The sequence below is a fragment of the Vombatus ursinus genome, unplaced genomic scaffold, assembly GCF_900497805.2.
Source record: "Vombatus ursinus unplaced genomic scaffold, bare-nosed wombat genome assembly UNPS02014847.1, whole genome shotgun sequence".
Lineage (NCBI taxonomy): Eukaryota > Metazoa > Chordata > Mammalia > Diprotodontia > Vombatidae > Vombatus > Vombatus ursinus.
In genome coordinates, this window is record NW_020954625.1 from 1953564 (window position 1) to 1979338 (window position 25775).

General features: G+C 43.4%; 1 protein-coding gene across 4 annotated transcripts in view; it reads right to left on the minus strand.

Moving 5' to 3' along the window:
• Positions 1-25775, minus strand: part of SCAPER (S-phase cyclin A associated protein in the ER) — a 400073-nt gene that overhangs the window by 77900 nt on the left and 296398 nt on the right. For all 4 annotated transcript variants that reach the window (XM_027840666.1, XM_027840664.1, XM_027840665.1 and 1 more), the window contains one exon: positions 546-778. In XM_027840666.1, coding sequence (XP_027696467.1) covers positions 546-778 — 233 coding nt within the window. The remainder of the gene's footprint in view (positions 1-545; positions 779-25775) is intronic.

Sequence of the window (25775 nt, forward strand, 5' to 3'; positions counted from 1 at the left end):
TTATTGGTGTAAAAAATTTCCTGGTGAGGAAACTGTCTCTAAGTACAGAGATCAGTGACTGTCCTGTAACTGACTGTCTTAGAGTTGTCTGAATCACTGAAGTGTGAAGTGACCGGGTTACAGAGCCAGAGTGTGTCTGAGGCAGGCCTTGAACCCAGGGCTTCCTAACTCAGATGTCAGTTTTCTATTCATTACACCATGCTGTTTCTCAGATCAACATTTGCTTCTATTCAAAGCAACATTTATTATTAATGTTGTTAAAAATAATAATAGCTAACATTTATATGGTATTTGCAATGTGCCAGGAACCATACTAAATGCTTTACAATTTTTATCTCACTTGATCCTCACAACAACAGTGCTATTATTATCCCCATTTTACAGATGAGGAAACTGAGGTTATATTTTTACTAAGAAGTTCCTAAACAGGAATGTGGGCAAACGGATGAGCAACATTTCTGCTGATATAGTCTTTGGAATCTTATATTATGTTTGTTCTAGATTTTTCAGAAATAGCGATCATATAAAGAAGTCTAACAGCTTACCTGATGAGATCCTGAACCCGGCTGTTAAAAGCATCAACTGGTGAGGGCTTGCTTTTCATTTCCTGTGCTGATATTTTGGTTGCAGTAAGGCGGCTGTTTCCATCTGGCATACTGGAGATCAAGCAGCCAAAAACTACAGCACTAATTCTGAGAAGTCCAGTTGTCAAACCTTCAAATACTTGTTTATTTGCATTTCTTCCCAAAATAGCATTATTTTCATCTGGAACATAAACCTAAAGAAATATGATTAATACATTTTAATAAAAAATTTTAAAGGAACTGAAATTATTCTGACAATCTAATAAATCTTTAGGAAAATTTATAGATTTAAATCTAAAATGTACAAACTAGCTCTTAATATACAATAATAATGAAATTAGAAAGCTATTTGAACAGAACCAATTAAAACTTTACTATGCACCATTAATTCATGGTTCTGAATTATGTTAGCACAACTTATATTTCTCTACTAGAATGAATTTTGAAATTCACATTTACTATGTAAATACAAAACAAATATGATTAGTGACTTTAACACCCTCCTAAACACACAGTGAATCTCAACCCTAAATTTTAAGAGTTTTGAGTTTTCCTTGACTCTTCCCTAGATCACTGACTAAAAGCAGAAAAAGACAATTTATGCAAATGGTATATTTGGCTACCCTAGAGATTTTGGGATCAAGTTTGGTGACTTTTATCCTTCTAGTGACTTCCATCCTTCTATCCCTCTGTACTTGGTATGTCCTCCTCACTCCTGTCTAACTGTTAGATTTCTACCAATTTTAAAGACCAATTCAAATGCCACCTCTTCCAGGAAGTCTTTCCTGAGTTCCTTAATGAGTCACGACTTTTCTCTCCATATGCCTCAGAAAGTCCTTGGGATTTCTCTCAGTCACTTATCATTTTATTTGAAAGTTATCTGTGTGCAGTGAGGAAGCCACAGTGGGCTGATTTCCCCCAAGACAGGCACTTGAGAGCAGCCACCCTCCTCCCCTTCCAAGAGCAGCCTCAGAGGGAGTGGGAAGACCAACGGAAGAGGAGTGTATAAGTCCCTCCAAAGCCCAAGGGGAGGTGCTAGAGAGAGAGGCTGGAGGAGGAACACGGAGAACAAGGACGATCTACTAAGACCCAGCTGTGAGTAGAGACCAGACACAGCCTTGTGTGAGCCTTCCAGTAAGAAAGCATTCATTCCTGTCTAGATCCCAGAACAGTCCCTTTGTGTGAAGGGCAGGGCTGGTTGGTGGTCTTCTAGCCTGTAACCCTAGCAGCTATTCTCTGAGGGCCAGATGCTGGAGAGAGGGAAGAGGAGAGCACCCTCAATTAGAGAAAGGCTAACCTGCAGGGTGCTGGCAGGGTTGAGTGAGGCCATCCTTGGGAGGGGGAGGGGTATGCCGTGGGGGGGTGTCATTGACAGGGAACAGGGTGACAAGCAGAGTGCTAATGGTGAAAGAGCAATACAGTACAGAGGGGTTTCCTAGGTGAGCAATGATCTCCAAGCACAGATTCCAGGTTTCTGCTCTCAGGGGGCCCTTCTCGGGCAGTTCTGTAAGTCATGGAGACCCTCCAGTTCTCCGAGGAAGGAGTGAACATTGGGGAAGGTCCACCCACTCCTCTGGGTGGGTGTCCTTTACTTTGCAGATAAACTTGTTCGACACTCAGCTCTCTCAGGGAGTGGTGCTCTCTACTGGGTCTTAATGGTTCTGTTGCATACTTGGCCTTTACGGTTCTGGAGCAGGGCTACTGTCGGAGCCACTGACTTGCAAATATACTTCTTTAAACTCAAGTAAATATCACCTACTTTCTCTTCTTTTCTTTTTTTTTTTTTTGGCTTAGGTAATTGGGGTTAAGTGACTTGCCCAGGGTCACACAGTTAGTAAGTGTCAAGTGTTTGGTCTGAGGCCGGATTTGAACTCAGGTCCTCCTGACTTCAGGGTCAGTGCTCTATCCACTGCGCCACCTAGCTGCCCCCTATCACCTACTTTCTATTCCTGACCCCACTCACCCCCTGGGTGTCACCTTGGGGCCAATCTTGTACATGTTCTTAAGCAGAGTAATGATGGTGAGGGTCTTGAGGCCATCATGAAACTGATTAGGCATTAAAGGAGGCAGGGCTGTTGGTGTTGTTGTTTTAAACTGCCTTGAGAAGTTTTGAATTCACCAGGACGTGGTGGTATAGCCGAAAGAGTACTGGATTTGGAACTGGAGGACCAATGTTCAAATTCCGGCTTGGAAAAGTAATTGTGTGACCTTCCACGAGTCACATGCTTTCTCTGGGCCTCAGTTTCCTCATCTGCAAGATGAGGGGGTTGGTCCAGATGACCTTTGCTTCCCACTCTAACCTAAAGACCTAAAGATCCCCTGTTTCTACCACCAGTGCAGCCTCCTTGCTCACAAAGTCTTGATTAGCTTTAAGGATACTGACTCTATTAGAAAATCTTCTGGAATTGAGGACAACCTGAAAGTGCTAATTTCTTTAGGATAATCAAGGGACAGAACCTTCAGACTTATCAAGGGAAGTGAATTAGGTTTGTTAATTCCCAGCTAATAGGAGAGAGGTAAGACTTTTATTATTGCTTAAATAGAAGGGTCTTTCAAAAAGGAATACACTGGTAAAAGAAGCACAGACAAACTACCAGAGGCAACCCACCTTGGAAATGTGCAGGATGAAGAGGAGGGAATGGCCGTGAAGGAAGGAAGTGACATAAACAAACAGTAATCAAGGGGTGGTCATGACAACAGGAACAGATGGTGGGAGCTGGTTCCTTGCTTCGGGTTTTGACTAAAACTTTAAGCTTGGCCAGAGCCACAGAAGAAGGAGCCAAGGAGCTAAAACCACGGACGCTGTTTATGCAGATGTGGCTGATACGGTCTCAGCTGATGACAAGAAGAACAGTTCTGGTTTAACGAACAGTTGCTACAGTGATTGCAGAAAACAGGGCTACGCTTGTGAGTCTCAACAAATGATTTAAGCAGATTAGAAATGGGAAGTCCTAGCGCTAGGCTTCTTGGAAAGAGAGTGGGCACTTCAAAGCACCTAATTACTGTGGGGCAGGGGACTTGGAGGCTACATCTGGTAGCTCTAGAAAACTAATCCAAATGCCCCAAGATGAAATGAGAGAAGCCCTTTCAGAAAATTTCACCTTGTGAATGATGACGAATTGGATATGGCCACCACCTCCTCATACCAGAGGAGCTTCAGAGGCAGCACCAGGTAGGGGAGAGTGTATGGGGCTGAGCATCTTGAAATCTACCTAGGTTTGAATCCCAGAAAGCCCCTTATGCCAATCTTGGACACGTCACTACAAATTAATATGGCACACACAGACACATCGCTGCTTGACAGTCCTTTTATTCTATCCACATGGATTGCCTATCTAACTTCCAATAGCACATGTTCCAAAACTTGTTCCTCCCTGTACCTGCACTTACGACAGATGACCCAAAAGCCTGACATGTGAGATCCCTCAGCAGCCCTCCCGAGTTCCTCAAACTCTCTCAGTATCATCCTCTGACTGCTATTCTTCATTAGGGCTAATTTCTACAGTTTGATCATATTGGCCAAAAAGATGATGAAGGAACTGTTTTCTGTTAACTGCTCCCATTTCCAAATCTCAAAAGAAAGGAACTATGTATCAGCTATGGCGTAATTACAGTTAAATTCACAGAGAAGAAGACAGAACCCCTCAAGGCAGAACTTGTCAACGCCTAGGCTCCCAATCAACGTCCCTATTCCCAAACACTCGGCATGCTCAGTGTAATGACTTGATAAGCCAACTCAAGGGTCAGCTGTAGGGCTCTTGAATGTTCAGTCTGAAGCCACTAGAGCCCAGAAGGGGTAGCAGATGTTAACTCTTTCCAGTCACACGAAGGAAAAGGACAGTGATTGCAAGATAGAACATTTAGGAGGAGAGCTGGGCATGATGAAAGATGGAGACAACACAGAAGATGTGCAATTGATCAGAGGAAAAGGAAGACTGGACCCGAGAGAAAGGAGCCTATTAATCCAGTGCTCTCCTTGTCCCAAGAGTCCACAGAGAGGAGACCTGGCCAACTGCCATAACCCCTAACACAAGAAGCCAAGGCCATCCAGCAATCTAGCCAGTGAGGAGGGGTGGTCTGTGCCACAGAGGGATCAAAGAAGGAGGGAAATCAAAATAAAAACAGAAGACTAAAAAGCCTGAATAAAAATCAACATCACAAGCAGACAATTCAATAGAGAGGATCATAATACAAAGAAGAATGAAAGAGACACACGATATGAAGGAAAATGAATTAACACATCCAGGGAGAACACAACATGAAGCAACCAGGCTAATTTGTCTCCAGGGATAACGATGACGATGACGTCCTGGATGCCACTGCCTCTGGCCTCCTCCAGCGCCTTGTCACAGTGCTCTTCCCTTCGGTACATCTTCAATCCCTCTCTCTCCCTGGACTCTTTCCCAACTTCCTACACTCTCAGGACTCTCCAGACATAGAAGAGTTTTCCCTCCATGCTTCTCAGCGCATTCACCTATCATTTCATCTTGATTATCCCCTTCAAAGTTTCACTTCTGGTAAAAGCTATCTACAATTGATGGGTCTGTTTCCTCATTACCACTCTGCTGCAAATGACTTTCTCCCCAGTTTTCTATCATAATCACTCTCTAATGACCTTTCTGAAGCTTTCGACACTAATGACCATTCCTACTACTTACCGAACACTCTCCTCCTTTAGCTTCAGAGACGTCACACTTGGGTTCCCATCCTGACTCTGTCTGTTCCTCTTGTCTCCTCATCCTCAAATGTTTGTATTTGGTTTTCTTCTTCTGTCTTCTCCATTTGGTAATAACTTCCCTCCTTGCATCTTCTGTAGCAATATGTTTTACAACTTCTAATCTCATAATATTGTATATCATACTTTTGTCTGCCTTATTCCCAACTGGAACATAAGCTCTGAGTCATCTAGAATCTTCTCGTCTCCCATTTCTACCCAGAGCTTCACACACAATAGGTGATTAATAATGTTTGCTAAATTAAGCAAAACCCTTGTACGTCTCCGGGCCTCAGTTTCTAGAATCAAGAAGATTTCTTTTACCTCTGACATTTTATGCTCTGTAAGTATGGAAAATTCTTGATCAAGTGAAATCTTAGCATTCCACCATATACTGAAGCCACATTCATCACCAGAAAGCATGCCCTGAATTTCTCTATTAGTGAATTTACTGGGTTCTTGGAGGACCACTGATGTCGGCTGCCAGTGAGGAGACTCTGATGACTCATCCAACAACATTTATTGCTGACCATGTTTTGCCTTCCTTTCATCAATGTGGATGACTAAGAATCAACTTCAGGTCAATGAACAGAAGCACATGTTGACTTTACCTGGTCTGCTATACCATAAAGACTAAAACACTCTATGCTTGAATATAAATACGCCCAGAAGAGTAAAAACCAAAGCACACAGGATGCACGTAGAATACATAGGGGCTTGGGACGTGGCGTTCGAATTCTGTTGCAAATGGAGGGGGTCGCCTCAGGCAGCCCTGAGTCCTGGGAGCATGGAGGGTACTGGGTGTAGGGGAGGGGGTACCGAGTGAGCACATGTCAGGGCCTAGACACTAGACTTCTTTGCTGTTCACTGGGTTTTTACCTTGTTTGGGTTCTTGATGCCCTAGATAGTAGAGATGACTGAAACTACTTTATATCTAGTGCAAAACTCCTATTGTACAGAGGTCTCAGAGGTCAAGAGGATCAGAGAAAATGCCTAGTTACCCTTCTTATTGGTCACATGACCCAGCCATCTGGCGCTTACATTCTAATGGGAGAAGAATGGTACCTACATGGGGTAGGTAGGAGGTAGAAAAGTCGAGAGTCTAAAATAAGCCAGGAGTGAAGTAAGGGTGGCTGGGGACCCTCCTGAAATGGAGGTCTTGGCTACAAAGTCACCAGTTACAAGAGAAGGGTGGATGTGTTGCAGCCAACACATGTCAGCTTGTGAGAGAGCTGAGTGTTAAAATTTCAGCGTGAGCATTTACACTCAGAAATCAGGCTACAACTTGGGGCTTGATTTAGTGTTTTGTTGATTGTCTAGACTTAAGAAAGTGACAGGGAAAATGTTAATAACGCAGACTAAACTGTATACCTCCCCCCCCACCCCCTGCCAAGCTGGCTATTAAACATTTACCAGTACATCTGCGGGTGGAAGGGTGGGAGACTCTAATTTCCAGGAGCGACTCCAGGTGGAGGCAATGAACCAGAGGGAGAAAACAGCCGTCAGTCACCAGGACTGGACATCACTTATGGAAGCCCAGAGACTTGGAAAATCATGGCTCACTAGAGCGCAATGTCTTCCTCTCCTCCTGCATCAATAAATCCATGCATTCAATGGCTTCTGAGTAGATTTAGTTCCCTGGTCTCTCTACTGCAGTGTCAGCCCCAGCCAGAGAATTTTAGCATCCAGAATCCACAGTCGGTGGGATGAGTAGAAAAGAAACCGAGCGGATGTCGATGCCCCAGAGAGGGCAGCTGCTAAACACTCAGAACCAGAAGAAACCTTTGAGTCTTGTCTACTTGTGGGCTGACCACTGACAAAAGGCTCAAGCCAGACCACCAAATTAGTCTTAGGAAGTGTATTCACTCAGAAATCATTTGTATGACAAGTACACACAGTGTTTTAAAATGGTGTGAGAGAAAGAACATTGGATTTGGAGCCAGAGCCCAAGTCTGAATGATGATCCCATTACTTTGCATCCATGAGACCTGGCACTAGTCATTTTTTCTCTTCGGTCTCAGTTACCTCCTCTACAATAGTAGGGTTTACACTGGAGGAGTTCTAAGGTCCCTTTTCAGTGCTAAGTACTGTGATTCTCCATCTGACTGAGAATCAAGGCCTTGAGTGATCCAAAATGTGGATCCCATAATAACCGAGACTCTGGTGTACTCATTTTCATTTCTCCAATTAACAGTTGCTATCTACAAAACCAATTACTGTGCCTTTTTAACCTTTAATTTTGAGGAAAAGACAGCTTGGCATGGCAGAGACCCGGCCTTGAAGTTAGGAAAATTTGGATTGAAATCCCATCTCTGACATCCACTAGCCATGTCCATGAGTGACTTAACCTTTGGCCCTGCACTGTGCCAGACCCTCTGTCCTCAAGCTCTCTCCTGTTTGTAATGCGCTTCTTCCCACCACCTTCTAGAGACGATCAATCGGCACTGCTGGCTTTCCAGAAGATGCTGGTCAGGTATCACATCCTGCAGAAAGTCCTTCCAAATTATTAGCACTCTTGACCTCTTGGAAGTTACTCTGTACCTGCCATGTAGTTTTTCACTTGTAAAATGAGGGTTTGGGATAGAGAATCCCTAAGGTGCCATGACACCAAAGAGTCACAAGATAAGATTGAGGGAGAAGTCCCTTCCAGCTGGGAGCTGTCCTGGAGCCAGGTCCCTCCGTCTGTGGGAAAACTTTAAACTATCATGTGATAATAAAGAGATTTTAAGGTAGTTCTCTTACTCCGTTCAGTAAATGTTGATTAACTCAGAAACTCATTCAGCAAGCCTCTATCAAGCACCTAGAACATGTAAAGCATTGTGCCAGGGACTGAGGGATTTCCAAAAATAAGGAAGACCCGCTCCAGCCCTCGACCCTCATTCAGAGCTGAACCACTCCAGCGTTAGGCCTGATTCGAAGAAGCTTGGTTACTAGATCCGACCACCTAACGTGCCCAGAGCACATCAGAAGCAGGGGCAAGGGAGAGGGAAGGGCATTGCATGGGCAGCACCAACTTCTTTGAGACAGAAAAGGATCACAGACAGAGCCCCGAAGTGGGAGCAACATTGGTCTAGTCTAGCCACAATAAAGACAACAAGAGTTCCAAACTCATCCTCCACTTTAACCTGCGTTATGTGGACAGGGAAGGTCTGGTGAGAAGGAAAACTGCCATCCAGGCAGGAAAACATGCCAGCCCCAACACATCTCCCTTCTCGGGGGAGCAAAAGTCCTTCGGGTGGTACCATAAGTCTGGACATCTGTGTGAGATGGAAGCGGGATGTCAGAGGGGTGCTTGTCCAGTAATTAAATGTGTGCTTTGCTTCTAGCGAGAATCCAAGCTCTTGGGCAAGTATCATAAAGCCGGGGCTCTGCATGTTCTTGGGGTTGGGCGGGGCTCTTCTTGAGAGAAGGGAGAGAACTGTACCCATTATGTCTGGGCCACCATTCATCTTTTCTATGTTTTCTGTGGAGTGACATAAAGGCTATTCCATAACCAATTCTGGGTGGTTGAACAGGAGCTGCGGACTCTTTTGCTCATATTAGTGGAGACCTAGATACAAGTTACATTCAGGCTGTATTTTGAGATTGCTTCCCTGGAGGCAACTCCAGGTGGTAGAAATGTGAACCACGTAGAGAATGATTTCTCAGGCAGCCCCCAAGGCTGAATGTGGTCTGTGGAAGCCCAAAGCCTGGGATGTTGGGCTAGAGAAGGTTAGTGTTTTTTCTAATGATGCCCCATTATTTGTGAAACTGAATTTACAGCACCAGTGAAAGGCATCTTTGTTTCTTTCAAATGGCTGGAATGTAAAAAGTATATGAAACCATTAATATTTTTGTTGGTGGAAGGTGGGGAAGTAAGGATATATACTTGTCTATCTGAAATGACTTTAATATTTTAATTAACTTTGCACCTGGACTTGAGACTATACCTGTCAGGTTTCTGCCTGGAGTGAATTTTGATAAGTTTTACACTCCTGGGGCAAGGGGGAAAGTTTTTCCTGGGAGCTGTGGAGCAGCTTCTATTCTAGTGGCCTGAACCACAAGCCATCTGTGGAAGTTGTGGAAGGAACATCTTTTTGGAAGACAAGGACTGGTTTGAGGTTTTTACCTTCAGGTTAAGGGACTGGAAATGCCAGCAACTCCAAGCCAAAGAGCTGTTTCTTCTAGGCCAGGTACAGTTGGGCAGCTGTGGTAGGAATGACCTCAGCCCTGACCTCCAGAGACCACCCACTTTCAGGGGAAGGGTTGGCTCCAGATTCACTTGAGGGCACATGCGCTGCGTCAGTGGTTTTTCCTATAGACTTTGACTAAGGTGCACATTTTCTAGAACAACTCTGTCCAGGCAAGCCCAGAAGCTCTTTTAATCCTGAGTGGAACAAACACTAGTGAATGACTTTAACGAGCAGATATAGGAACACAAGGCTTGCACTTCATCTATTAAATGTTCCCTAAGGGCAAGCTGCTTAGGAGACACTTTTACTTGTAATGTCAGAATACAAAAAGAAATACAGTAATTTCTTCATGCGTGTAACAGGACTATTGATCAAACTCTGTAAAATAATGGCCTTTGCTGTGAGGTTTTTTAAACAATCAAACTATCAGTGCCAAGGGCCTGAAAGGCCTTAAAGTCTCTCTTACACATAACATGGCCTCACCTGATTTCATAAAGCTTTACTCAGAGATTCATGACAGAAGGAAACATTACAGTTATCAAGATACACATCTATAGCGAAAAGCTGGAAAGAGGGACAATGAGAATGTATGAGTGGCTGTAACCCTGAAAGGAACCAATGTCTGAAGGGGACAGAGAGGCACAAAGGTCTCTCAGGGTGTCAGGAGCAAAAAAGAAGCCTTTTTAGCTCTTCATCTTCCATCTGAGTTAATTCCCTATATCTTTTGGGTATCAGAGATGCAAAAAAAAAAAAAAAATTTTCCCCATCAACATTTTCCCTCCTTAAACTAGCAGCATTGATTCTGTTTGTGGCACAGCCTTTTCAATCTTGTATAAGTGAAACTGCCTATCTCATGTTTTGTGATTGCTTTTAACCCTTGTTTGGTCAAGAATTTTCCCCAACAGAAACTTGAAAAGTTTATGACCTTGTTCTTTTCTTGTGGTGTTACCTTTTTAGAAGAGCATCAAGGCTTACCAGAGACTGCTAAATAAAATTCAAACTCCTTACACAGGCAGACAAGACCCTCTACGATTTATGACCACCATTACTTCTTTTATTTCATCTCATATTATATTCCCTTCCTCATCACTTTGAACTGCTCACCCCGTCCCGACACACCCTCATTTTCTTTTGCTTACTTTATTCCCTATGCATAAAATGTCTGCTTTCTTCCCCCTGTCCCATCTGGATTCTTCTCCATTCTTTAAAGTACAACCCAAATGCTACCTCTCCCATGTAGCCTTACTTAATCTCTGTTGTTGGTAATGATTTTTCCCACCCTTGGTCTTCATAGAGTACTTTGTCTTGCACCTTTCAGGTGTATTTAACATGCATTAATTATGGGTATAGATGTTTTATCCTTTTATGAGACTACAAGATACATGAGGACACTTAGGTACCCTAAGGGAGCATCCTGGGTCTTCTTCTCTTTTCCCTCCTCGCTGCTACACTTGGTTATCTCATCAGCTCCAATGGAATTAATGACCATCTCTATACTGACGATTCTCAAATCTACGATCCTGCTCCATCTTCTCTGTTGCATCTTGCATTTTGTATCAATCTTGCATCTCCAACTGCTTTTCAGGCATCTCAAACTAGATATCTGGTAGACATCTTAAACTCAACATGTCCAAAATGGAACTCGTTATCTTTCCCCCTAAACCTTACCTCTCTTCTACCTTTCCAATTCCTGTCAAGGGCAATACCCCACTCCCACTCCCACTCATCCAGGCCTCCTCACCATCTCTTACCCTCCATATCCAAGCAGTTGCTTGGACCTGATCTTCACCTCTGTCCTACCTCTTCACTGTGCCCCCTTCTCCCCGCTATTATCCTCTACCCACCACCACTCACCTCACGCTTGGATGTCGTAATAGCTGCTGGTGGATCTGTCTGCCTCAAGTCTCTCCCCACTCCAGACCCTCCTCCTTTCAGCCACTTAAGTGCTATTCCTAAAGCACAGGCCCAACCATGTCACACGTTGCAACCCCCCTCTCCTTCTGACCCTACTCAATAAACTCCAATGGCTTTCTATTGCCTTCAGAACAATGACAAAATGCTTTATTTGGCATTCAAACCTCTTTAGCCCCTGGCCTTCTCCTATCCTTCCAGTCTCCTTACACCTTACTTCCCAACAAGTACTCTTCAATCCAGGAACACTGGCCTCCTGGCTGTCCCATGAACAAGATGTTCTATCTCTTGCCTCAGGGCATTTTCTCTGGCTGTCTCCCATGCCTGGAATGCTCTCCATTCACAACTCCATCTATGCCTTCCCTGGCTTCTTTTTAAGTCCTACTGAAAATCCCATCTTTTACCAGAAGCCTTCCCCAATTCCTAGTGCCTTCCCTTCATCAATTACTTCCTATTTATCATGTATATAGTTTGCTTTGTACATATTTGTTTGCATGTAGTCTCTTCCACTGGCAGCTAGGTGGTGCCATGGATAGAGCATAAGCCCAGAGTCAGGAAGATTCATCTGCCTAAGTTCAATTCTGGCCTCAGACACTCACTAGCTCTGAGACCCTGGGCAAGTCATTTAACCCTGTTTGCCTCAGTTTCCTCATCTGTAAAATGAGCTAGAGATGAAAATGCAAACCACTCCAGTATCTTTGCCAAGAAAACCCCAAATGTGGTCACGAAGAGTCAAACATGACTGAAACAACCAAACCACCACCACCACAAAGTCTTCCCCATTAGATTGTAAGCTCTTTGAGGACAGAGATTGTCTTTTACCTCCTTTTGTATCCCTAGCACTTGGCGCAGTGCCTGAGACATAGTAGGCACTTAATAAATGTTTCCTGATTTATCAAGAGCAGGACTGTGTCTTATCTTTTTATGACTGTCCCCAATGCTTAACAAAATGTACTTGATTAAACACAGTAGGTGCTGAACAAATATTTGCTGAATTTATTATGCACAAACTATATAATTAGAAACCTCAAAACCATCAGAACCCTCAAAAGGAGGCACCTGTATAGTAATCTTAAAGTAAGAAATAATTCTCAATAGTTTAAAGAATCATAAATTATCAGAGTTGTAATTACTTTAGAGATTATCTAGTCCAACTCTGTCATTTTAAAGATGATTCTTATTTCTGAAAGCTCTAGAGGGCAGAACCAGGGTCAACAGGTCAAAGGTAATAGGGAGGGTAGTTTCAGCTCAAAGTAAGGAAAAAGTGGTATAACTATCCTAAAATAAAATAGTCTGCCTTAGAAATCCTGAGTTCCATGTCATGGGTGGTACTGCAGAAGATGCTGTGGGACCACTTCTCAGGGACGCTGTGGACAGGATACAGAATTTGTTTAGGACATTGACTACATCAGTAGCATCAAACTTACACAGAAATGGATCCAAGGACCACATACTGACTTAGAAACCAAAAAGCATCATTGCTTATGTTGTCCTGTAAAACATTTCCCAATTACATCTTAATCTGGTTCAGGTACATTTGAGAGTTTTGGCCACATGTCTCAGGTAGGACAGGAGTATGATATCCCTGGACTAGAAGAGAACCTGAAGCCTTTTCTAATTCTATGAAAATGAAGAAGTTAGACTGACTGATCCTTAAAATTATTACGAGTCTAAGAAATGACGAGCAGGCAGACTTCAGAAAAACCTGGAAAGCCTTGTATGGACTGATGCTGAGTGAAGTGAGGAGAACCAGGAGAACGTTGTATACAGTAATAGCCATGTTGTGCGATGACTAACATTGATAGACTTAGCTCTTCTCAGCAATGCAAGGATCTAAGACATCTCCAAAGGTCTCATGATGGAAAATGCTATCCATATCCAAAGAAAGAACTACGGAGTTTGAATGCAGATGGAAGCATACTATTTGCTATCTTTTTTCTTCTGTTTTGTTTAATTTTCTCTTTCTTGTGGTTCCTCCTATTGGTTCTAATTCTTCCTTACAACATTACTAATGTGAAAATATATTTAATAGGAACATATATGTATAGCCTATATCAGACTGCATGCCATCTTGGGGAGGGAGGTGAGGAGGGAGGGGGATAAAAATTTAAAACTCAAACTTATGGAAGTGATTGTTGATAAATTAAAATAAATTAATAAAAAAATAAATTTAAAAAACAACCAAAAAAAACTATTATGAGTCTATGATTTAAAAAAACTTTTGTTGATAATGATGGTGAAGTTATTTGGCAACCACAACTCTCCGAGATGTGAACTGTGAGTGAGCATGTTAGATACGACCAAGTCCACACACTGTGGCTCATGAGTATAATACATGGAAGGCAGCCTCAGGTGCTTTATTGGGAATCAGGAAGACTCAGGTTCAAATCTCGTCTCTGGTACTGACTCGCTTTGTGACCCCAGTAAGTTATGTAATCTTGTAGGACTTTATCTTCCTCACCTATAAAACAGGCAACATCTGTCATACCTGCTGTATGGAGTACAAAGGGAAAATAACCACTGGACAAGCAATAGTGTCAGTTTGGTTTCACTGGATGACAGCCATCATCATGCATGCGTGTCTCTACCAGAAAAAGCTGATTGGGCCATTTCTCCTTTAGTTAATTATCCATGAGGTAAGTGCCGATTTCTGTGCAGCACACACATATGTGGTCGTGACTCTCTCTGAGGGTGGTTTTAATTCTGTGGCTTTAGAGAAGGGCTGTTATTCCAAGGAAACATGCAAGAATTGTAGCTGCCACACTCCAAAGACTATCAGAGATGTGGAAGCAGTCAGGCGTTTCAAAGATCCCCACGACAAAACCGGATCGGCCAAGAGCTGACAGACGGTTGTTGTCGAACAGACAAATCCTCAGAAAGACAGCAAAGACTGTGTCTCTTTGGACCCGGCACCAGGAGGGGTTATGATGATTGCTTCACAAGTGGCAGAGGCTTCCTGAAGTTTGAAAAACACTGAAAAGACCAGTATGCTCACAGCTGCTGACCACTGCTATGAAGAACAGCCTTTTGTAATGGGCATGATAATAGAAACCCTGGAATACTTAGAAAAAGGCAATTTTTACTGAGGAAATTCACTTTTTCATTCCCTGCTATGACAAAACCACTATCAGAAGTCCAGGTGCACCTGTAAGATCTGGGCAATATCATCAGACTGTAAAACACTCACCCCAAATGTTTGGGGGATTTTTTATTTCTAGAAGGCCTGTAAGTCTTGTTCTCATTCTTCAGGAATGATGGTGGTATATTTTGATATACTAAGAAGCAGAATTTTCCCAGAATTCCAGTAATTCCCACATGGAGATATGGAGAATTGCGATTTCACCTTGCTCCACACCACACAACACGAAAAGTTAGGAAATTCATCCAACAGATGGAGATAAATATGTCTCAATTGCCTGGGAACTCACCTGACTTAAACTTCACTGATAATCTATGGGCCGTCATCATGGCTAGACTTGGAAAAATGGACCATAGGCACTGCTTAATACCCCGTGTGATGTGGGGCTTCATGGTGAAGAATTAAAGGAGATGTGTCAAAATCTTACAAAGTCACAAAGTCTTATGAATGCCAAATCATGTAGAACAGGGAGAGAACATACTTAATATTAAAAAGTTCTTTAAAGATGTAAAAAGTTGTCAAGTTATTGTCATTCAATGAACAATTATATTGCTTTGTCCTAAGTAAATGCACACTACTGCATGTCGAGTGCTTTGCAAAATTTTAAAGCCCTATCTGTGAATAGAATGGACTTTTGACTTCACTGGCAAAGGGAAATCTTGACAAGTAAACTTCCTTAGATTTGAGTGTTTCTTGTCCTCCCCTAAATAGACAGGCCTTGTACATTATGGTATAAATTTCAGCAAGTGTATGACTAGGGTACAGAAACAATAAAAAGAATTTACATTTTGGTTGGCGTTATCACTCAATTTATTTTATGAGAAATACAGTAATGGATTTTGTCAGGGATAAAGCTACACTGTATAACTGAATTTTTTGTCTGACCAAAGCTCATTCATTTAAGCATAAAGATGTTTAAAAAGAACTATTTTGACTGTAAGCCTTTCTAAAGCATGTCAAGTGGAGGAGCTGTAGGCCAGGTCACTAATGTACTGTTGGGAGATCTATGAATTATTCTAACCATTCTGGGGAATAATTTATAATTATGCAAGAAGAATCACTAAACTCTTCATATCCTTAGATTTAGTCTACATCCCACTCCTGGGACTCTATCTCAAGGGGGTTGATGACAAAATTCCACATACAACAAAATACCCACAGTAGTATTCTTCAAGATAGCCAAGCAAACAAACAAAAAAAAATGAGTGCCCATAAATCAGGGAATAGCTTAACAAACTGTACGTGAATGTCATGGGATATTATTGTTGCAAAAGAAATGAAGACTATGAAGAATACAGACAGAGGAAGGTTTGTATGAGCTGATAGCAAGTAAAGAGGTGAGAATCAATAGGATAATATACCCAATAATTGTTATGACAAACAAAAATAACGCTAAACTTCGTCAGTTGGATTTTGCTCAAAATTCTCATTGTTACAAGTGAGGATTCATTGGAGAAGGGGTATACCGAGAATGATTTTGATGTTAAAAAAAGGCGTAAAAGTTATACATTTCCTGCCTTCTTAAACAAAGGATAGTAAACAAATTTTTGCCTTTTCTTGATGATACAGAGTGATAATTGATAAACATGAAATGAGTTATTATACAGTGAGTAGGTACACTGCGAGCTATATCTGCGCCCCAGCCAAAGAGCTGTAGATCCTGTGCCTCCATCCTGTCTTGCTTCTAAGATTTTTGAAGGTAGGTCTTCCCACTAAGTTCGAGCTGATAAAAAAGCTGAAAGGGTGAGGTTGAGATGACTTAAGACAGAGCTGGTGGATACTCCAGGAGAGAAGGAATCGCCTTCTGTACCTGGGATTGCCCTTTACCTATTTCTGAGGCCTAGCCAATGGGGAGCCAGGTCTGCAAGGAGTCCAGCCACCACCAGAGTAGTAGAGAATCATTCACTAGGTCCTGAATTCCCTCACTCTCCGGACACTGACCTCTGTTTTTTTTCGGCTAGGCAATGGGGTTAAGTGACTTGCCCAGGGTCAGGCAGCTCATGAGTATGATGTGTCTGAGGCCAGACTTGAACTCAAGTCCTCCTGACTCCAGGGCCAGTGCTCTATGCACTGTGCCACCTAGCTGCCCCTGACTCTGACCTTTCAACAGGCTGCGAGTGGAAAAGCAGACAGAGGATGCCTGTCAGCTCCTAGTGGAAGCAGCCATGGCTCCTGCATACAACCCGTGTCTGGGAACTCCCTGGACTGAGGCATTAAAGGTGGCCTGGGAGGAGGCCCCGGGGAAGCCCACCAGTGAAGGGCCACACAGCATCGTCCAGCCACACCTGTGTGTTCACTCCATTACGCCAGGACCACAAATTCAGAGTCTGAAACCCCTTCTCATCTCCAAACCGAGAGCTGTACATGGGCCAATGGTTAAACGTAAGGCTATTCTGTCTGGGAGTTCACCATAATGCGTTCCAGTCATTTATAGCAAACATTGGTTCAGAATTTGTTCAACAAAAATCAGCTTACTGTTGTCTGAAGACAACATCCACTGCAAAAGCGCAGAGAGCAGAAAAGCAGAAAAGAGAGAGCATGGAAGTCTAGAGGATAAGTGACACCAACGTGCCAAGCAGGCACAGGGCGGTGGAGAGGGGATAAACCTGCCAGTCTCAGGGTGGCAGCAAATTTTGCCCAGGCAGTGCCCACCTTGAGCCAACTGAGGAGCCAGAAGAGACTTGAGCTGCTTATGCTCATATTCAGTTCAGGGTAGCTGTGGTCTTTCCCTGCACTTGGCTGGCTCCTGGGCTGGCACTGAACTGTGTCCCTGGCTTCTTCCTCTCCATCCTCTCGCTTGGCTTCCACTTCTCATGACCCTTTAGTCCCTCCTCCCAGTTGGGAAACTACACTCCCCCTCAGCCCCCTTGCTGTTTGTCCTTCACTTTTGAAGAGGACCAGTGACATCACAGGGTGACGCAGGGTTACACAAAGTCATCAGCCTCACTCTCTCTTCCTGCGTCACCAAAGTCCAGTGGCAGGATGAAAGTCAAGATGTCTGGTGATGGCCCAGGATGCAGGCATCTTCAACGTCTGGCCAACCTCTAAGCACTCCACAGCGCCTGCTTCAGCTGCCGTCATGGCCACTGCAACAAACTGCTGTCATCTGCCCATTCCTCTTGGGGAAGTCTTCACGTGCTTGGGGCAGACGCCCTCTAACTCACCAACAGATCTGAGGCCTGTCAGTTGCCCACAACCTGGTTTAGCCAGTCTGCTGAGACAGTTTTACTGCGGTGTGGCTGCTGTGCATGCTGCAGCTTCATGGAGTCACAGGGGAGAGAGCTGGGGGAAAGGTGGACACCAAAGGTAGATGAGCGGCTCCCAAAAGGGCTTGGCGCTTCTTTTAAAAAAGTAATTTATTTGGATTTTTCATATCCTTTAATGAATTGCAAATATATTAACAGAAAAGATTCTCCTTTCCCCCCTCCAAAGACTGTACAATTTCTGCCCCCTTACTCATAAGGGGATAGAAGTTGACTGAAATACATGAAAGAAGGAGGGCAGAGTTTCTGAGATGGTTGGGGACGGCGTTAAGAGATTAGCTGGATAAATCCATGAAGACTATGCTCCTAGACTTAGGATACCTCCCAGAAATGGGATGAGCGAGGGGCTACAGTTTGCCATCTCCCTTAACCATAGAGCTTGGTGCTCCCCCCAAGTGCTCTCCGATGCAAAGTAGAGCCATGACTGCTTGAGTCAGCAGGGGGATTGCCAGTATCTGGACCCTTATCAAGGAACAGGGCCAGGTACTGGGGAAGCACGATCTCAAGATGATTCACTAAGACTCGCAGAACCTCAATGTTTGGAACGAAGGCATTAGGTCAAACCTCCAGAGCAGGAATCTCTTCCACAATGTCTCCAAATGTAGCCTCCTCATGGTCAGTTCTTGTCCTCAGGAAGCTTACATTCCACAGAGCTGCCCCTTTTCTCTCCACTCCCTGAGACTGTCCTTTTTTTTTTCTTACCCCATTACTTTCAAGAGCCTCTGGAAATTTTCCTTTGCTTCATTTGAAAGTATATGTTTAAAAAAATACCAGACACTTCCTTCTCAGGTTATTTTTCACCAAGATGTACAAAAGCGGGAAGTGAAGAGATTACAACTTTATAATATGCATGGGGCCATCAGTGACAAAGAGATAGACCACGTATCACATGCCATGTCCTCTGCCATTCCTTTGTCCCTCAGAAGATCCATCAACATGTTTTTAGGAAAATGGTTTGATGGATGCTTTGTAGTGATAGTGGTTTATTAAACTACAGCACAAAAATAAACAGCGCACTCAGCCACCCCTGCCAAAACTAAAGGACCCTTCAGTGCATAAACAAAATAGGTTTTACGACACAGCCATTCAGGAAGAACAACCACCACCACAACAAAAACCCCCAGTTGATGAAATAACAACAAAAATCCTGCCATCTTCGATGTCTGGGTAACTACACCATGCTTTTAAGTGTCCCAAGTGGCCAGCTGCTGCTACAGAAGCCCACTGGAGCTCTCCCGATGACACCACACGGTTGTGAGCCATGACATAACGTGATCTCAGAATAGGGACATGATAACTGGTCAACATGTTACCCGAGATGCCCTGCATGGACAAAGTGGCAATAAAGGTGTGGAGCAGGGCTGTGGGTGGAGATGACACAGCTCAAGCGCTGCACTGGTACTCAAAGCAAAGTCTCCAGGGCATTGGCTGGATGCCGTCCGGAGGACCCAGATGAGAAGCGCGCAGCATGAGTGACCATCGGGACCCTCCCTCCTCCCTGGCAGAGGGAGTGCTCATGTCCGTGAGGTCACGGACCTACTGATGGACAGAACGTGAGGGACTCAGCAAGCTTTGCTCATCCAGAGACAAGTGAGAAGCGCTCAGCTGTCAAAGAGACGAGCCCGGATGGAGGTGGAGGCAAGCGGATGCTTTTCATCTCCCACTGTTGAAGGTACACCAACTTAATGAGGCCATGGAGGTGGTTTCTGGGTGCAAACTCTTGGCATAGGCCTAACGTATCTTAGAGCACTAAGATTACTTATCATTTCACGAAGAATAAATGTAACAAGAACCAAGGAAGATTATCCTCTTTTTAAAAAAGCCAGTTTTCAGATGACTTAAACTCCTGAATGAGAACGCTTTTAAAATACAAGGACCTTTTTCCTTCTTTCAACACAAATGCCATACTCCCTATTGCCTACCATATTTTTCGTTCCCTTTGTGGTGTCTTACATTCAGATTAGTGCAACCGAGTTAAAAATCTAAGCCTTGGCAGGGCAGAGACCACTTTATTTATATTGACTACGCAGTCCATTAAAAGTCTTTCAGCTCCTCTTCCCCCTACCCTCTCCAGCTCAGCGATGCTGTGGACAGAGCCCTGCACTTGGAAGCCTGGCCTTAGACCCTCACTAGCTACATGACCGTGGGCAAGTTTCTTAACCTGTAAAATGGGGTGATAACAGCACCTACCTTGCAGGGTTGTTGTGAGGATCAAATGAGACAATATCTGTAAAAAAGCACGGTGTCTGGCACCTAGTAGGCACTATCTAAATGCTTATTCCCTTCCCACCCCAGTCCCTTTTCCAATTTCTCCACATCTAAGAAGACCCTTAATACTACTTCTCTATCTATTCGTCTTATTTATGTTTTCTTTATATATGGTATTTATTCTTTTAACATATTTGTTAGCTTTCTCCTCTATTAAAATGTAAGTCACTCAAGGGCAGGAAATGTCCTTGAAATGACCCTGGCTTCCACATCTGGAATAACAGATGCTACAGACACTGTACCTTTGAACCTTTTCATTCAAGGTCCTGAACAGGGTAGGGGTTCAGTCAAGGCTGTCTGAAGGTGGCCATGGAAACAGCCTGGGACAGTGGAACAAGAACTGAGCTAGGCATCTGAAGACAAGGCCAAGGACTAGTCCAGTGGCCTCGGATCATTCAAGTTCTCCTGAGGCTCAAAATGGTGATAATAGTAACTGCTCTCTCTGCATGATGGGGTTGCCATGAGGATCACATGAAAGGACATGTGAGACTCCCCTGTAAACTATTTAGTGCTTGTCAAACACACTTTAATATTTACATATTTCAAGAATCTAGGGTGGGGACTCTAATCACTGATTTTGGGAGCAACCTTTCTCCATGTATTCCTGCTTTGTGGCTAAACATTCAACACCTGGTAGTAAACTCTGAATTTAACTAGCCTGGACCTCAGGTGACAGACACACAGTCCATCCCCTGTACTAGATTCAAAGCATTTTTTAGCTTGGTAGCATTTATCACAGCTTGTATTCCGTGGAATCAGGGATGGTTTCAAGAACTCAGAGTCAACTCTCTGATGCAACGAGGAACTGGAGGGAGGACTTTGGTGTGTGAAAGACAAATATAATGTTATCATTTTTTAAAATAAATTTTAAACTCCAGGTTAAAGATGTTTTGCTTTTTTTCCTGCAAATCTTTTAAATGTGTATTGTCTTACACTAATCACCTAAAGATAATTGTATTTTCTGCTATGAATATTTTCCCTTTCCTTTCAAAGTAGTAATCTTCCCTCTAAGGAGAAAACTAATTTTGAGGAGAAGAGGGCTATTAAAACTCTATCTGGGCCTGAGACAAAAGCTCTGATTCTGAGGTCAAATTTTTTCAAGCGTTTCCACTGTAGATATTCGCAATGTTAGAGTTTGGGATTGAGAAATCTACTTCAATTTCCTTGTTCTACAAATGAGAAAACAAGAGAGCCAGAGAAGGGAAGGGAAGTGACAAAATCATACAGGGAGAAAGCATCAGAACCAATATTTATAACCAGATATAACCCTCAATTCATTGCTCCTTCAACTATGCCACGCTGCTTCCAGGCAAGTGAGGCTGAGATACATCACCTCTCTCTCATTAAATTATACTTGCTACTTTATATAAAGGACAGGAGAACTGTAGTCAGGCAGGACCTGATAGACAAGTACCTCGACTTTAGGAGACAGATTTGTTTTCTTTGCATTTAATTAAAATGCTAGTCATCATTTTCCTGCATAAAACAGGCACACATATGACCGGAGCATTTCCTGTTTCTTTCTGTCATTTCTCCTGTTCAGACTCCCTGTTGCATGCATATATTGGCCCAACCCTAGGCCAAATCAATCCAGTTCAAATTAAATAAGCATTTATTACACACCTCCTATATGTTAGGTCTTGTTTAAAAAAAAATGGAAAAAAGAAAAGAAAAACATGAAAAATAGTCCTTGTTCTCAATGATTTGATTTTAATATCAAAAGTTAGAATTTTGAAAGTGTAGATGTGAAATATCCTGAGGCAAAGAGAAGAGGTCTAGTTTCTGGACCAGATACTCAAGACCACTCCTCAATATTTTGGTGAGTGGCTGCTATGTTCCTCAGCTATGCCATTCATCTGTATTTAGTAAACATCTAGTGTGCAGGAAGGAGAGTTAGGTGCTAATCAAAGACAGAGAAGAAGGGGCCACTGTCCAATAGATGAAGACATCTCAGATACAAAGACAGTAAACAAAAAGTACAAGATGAGTGATGTTAGTCAGCCCACACCTAACACAAATGGTCCTAGGGTTCAGAGGACAGGTTAGAGGAGGAAGCATTGGAGTGGAGCCTTCACTTGAGAAGCTAAACAAGAAAAGTACTTGATTTGGAGTCGAGAAAACTGGGCTCAAATCTTGGCCCTGATACTCACTAGCCATGTGACCTTGTGAAAATCACTTTCTTTACTTCCCTTGTTTCCTCAGTGCTAATAAAGGAATACTATAGATGAGGAAATGGAGGACAACAAAGGTAAAGTGACTTGCCCAAGGTCATACTGCCAGTAAGGGTCTGAGGCAGGATTTGAACTTAGGTCTTGAGTAGCTCACAGTTGCCCTCATAAGAGAGCGAGGAACAGAAATGACCTTTGGCATTAGATTAGATGTTTTCACTTGTAAAGAAAGAGGAATGTCTGCTCTCCAGTAATTAGCCCAGGGATCCAGGGTCTGGGCTCATTCAGCACAAAGAAAACAATACTAAGACTAGGCAAGCTTAGCCCAGAGGATTAGAATGACAATCTGTTCCTGGAATACACTCCAAATGACACACAGAAAATCAGGACACTTTCTTTTGTAGCAGATGCACAGACATCTACCTTTTCTTGGCATTTCCTGGTTCGCTACCTTTTAAAAGGCTCACCAAACAATCTCTTGGATTCCAACAATACCATGTCAATTATTTAAAGCCTGTACATCACTTTTCAATGATCAAAATACTTGGCTCAAGAAAACACATATATGCAATTTAAAGTGGGATCTTTACACAAAATATCTCAAGGTTAGCAGGCTACTATACTTAAAAATGAGTTTTCAAACAAAGTATTTAGTGACATTGAAATGAAATGAAATGTTGGGATAAATGATAAAGTTCTGGATTAAATATCTCCCTAGTTTAATTACCATACTTTGTAAATCACATGAAATCTCACCTCAGATGACAGAATTATACATGTACAGAAATTAAAACCACAAAGAAGTTAACTGACTTAAGAAAGTACTGACTTTGGAAGGTGAGAGGAATGAATGAGCCATGAAGCTTGCCTTGGGGTAGCCCTCAAAGTGACCCACAACACAAGAGCCTGGGGTTCAGTCCCCACTCATGAAACTCCACCTCACTTTGTGCTGTGTGACTGTGGACAACTCACCTCCCTTCCTTTGTCCTGTTTCCTCACCTGTAAAATAAATGGGTGGGACTAGAAGGTCTCTAAACGCTCTTTCCAGTTCAACAATTTTCTGATCCTATTTTAACCACATTTAAATTTCCTTGAATTGTTCTTTTGTCACTGCAAAGCCTGTGTATTTCATATAATAATAATGATAATAATAATAATAATAATAATAAAGGTAATGATAATAATAAGTAGCATTTGTATAGCTACCCTATTTCCTCGGATCCTCACAACACCTGGGGTCTCCCCACAACAGACTCGGCATTTCTTCCTAAGAGAAATGGCTAGGCCTCAGCTTCTTTTATAGTGCACTGAGCTATGCAAATTTGTGTTGAATGGATGAATGAAACCTTGTTTTGCACTTCACCTCTGATGCTCTGGGTTAGAGCATAGATCTCTGTACACCTTAAAGTCTCATCAGAAGATTGCTGGAGTAACTCTTTATCTGTGGATGGCAGGGACCACAGCCAATACAAACAATGCTAGCAGGATATTTTTCCTTTACTGCCCTACTTGGAGAAAAGCTATCTGAGAGTGCTCTACTTGGCGTTTTGGCTCCTCACGTGCTGATTAATCACTTGCAAATTAGCAGAGTACAAACAAATGCGCACAGAAGTCACATCACAATATGGCGCTGCAAGGACCCAAAAGGCCTTCCCAACATTACCTGGCTTTGCGCTCCCAACGACCTGACCTGGGAGGTGGTTCTGGGACTGAAAAGAGAAGGAAGGACTTTTCTAGGATCATCCAGCTAGGACGGCTCTGATCTCAGCTCAGGGCTTCCTGACTCCAGAGGCCCAGTCCCTGGCTGCTTCGAGAACCACGCAATGTCCAGAACCAGAAGGGACCTTCCAGACTACGTGCACCATCCCCTTTATTTTACAGAAAGGGAAGCTGAGATCCAGAGAGGAGATAATGAGACTATCGGTTACTCAAGGTCACATGACTAGCAATGAGCAGAAGCAAACCTTGAACCCAGGTCTCCAGATTTCCAGTCCAGAGCTCTCTGTGCCACCCCATGCTCTCATGTCAACTGGTTTTTCCCATGTGAAGAAGACAGGATGCCTAGAGGGTCTTCCTGCTGCTGCAGACCTAGAGGAGGGCAATGGGGCAGGTGCCTGGATGTCTTACAAATGATGCCGAATTCTGATCACTGCTTCTGACTCTGCTGGTTTGTGCCTCATTAAAGAAGCAGGGTCAAGTGTCTACACTCAACCTTTCAGCTACATTACATATAAAAATTCGTCAGAATCTAAAAAAAGATGCGGAAGGCCCTTGGAGCAGACACTGGCTTAGCAGTCTTCTCTTCCTATGTCATGAATGCGTACACAGCATTTGGCTGCAGAAATAACTAAAAAGGGAAAAGTGAAAAAGAAAAGCAAGGACACAAGACGGTGGCATATTGCAAAGGAGGGAAGAACAGAGAGAGGGTTTCCTCATTCCAAACTCAGGAAAATGCACAAAAGAGACTGAATCAAAGCTAGTGGAACCCACCTCATGCCTGGCTGGAAGTTTTTTTACTTGCTAACACCCTAGTAACATGGCAAATAAGAGGGCCACATTATCAGGAAGGTGGTAGCGTTGATTTGCTCATGAGGGAAGAGCAAGTAGCCCCCCATCTTTAGAACCCTTTCATTTGACTGGGGTATTGAGGTGGTTTGCTATGGTTTAGCTGTTTTTCAGTCGTGTTCAACTCTTTGTGACCCCATTTGGGGTTTTCTTGGCAGAGATACTGGAGCAGTTTGCCATTTCCATCTCCAGCTCATTTTACAGATGAAGAAATTAAGGCAAAGTGAAGGGACTTGCCCAGGGTCACACAGCTGGTAAGTGTCTGGGGCCAGATTTGAACTCAGGAAGATGAGTCTTCCTGACTCCAGGCATGGCACTCTGTGCACTATGGTGTCACCTAGCCGCTCTGAAGAAATCAGTGATGCTTATTATCCTGGGGAAGGGAAGACTTTTGTGGGGTGTGAATGATGTTCTATAAATATTCAGAGGGTCATCACAGGGAATAGGGATTAGGCTAGTCCTGAAGAACGATGTTTGGAAGGTGCAAAGAGAGAGACAGAGGCTTGGAGGAAAGAACTCCCTCATCATCAGAGCTGTCCAGAGGAGGGGGCTGCTTAGAAGGGCAGCTGGTTCCCTCACTGGTGGAAAACTTGAAGCAAATAATGGATGACAACATTCTGGTTCTGCTGTTCTAGGGATGTGCTTCTTAATTTGAAATAAAAACAGGACGGCTCTAGATTAGATTCTCAGGAGGTACAAGGAATTCCCCTTCTTCACCCTAACTCTGCCTCGACTGCTTATGCGCTCTGCAGCATTTCAGAGGCCCTGCCTCTCCTCACAGATCAGCTTACCTGATCTATCCCAGCTATCTTCCCTGCCGTCCCCCTCCTACCACTCTGCTTCTCCCCACATGGACCCACCCCCCTCTGCACTAGGCTTCCAGAAACTACGTTCATTCCGAACTGAAGCTCCTGTCCTTGTACTGAGTGTGAATTAGTGCAAATTCCCTTAGCCTGCTACATCTAGCTATGCCTACACCAGCCCACGTTTC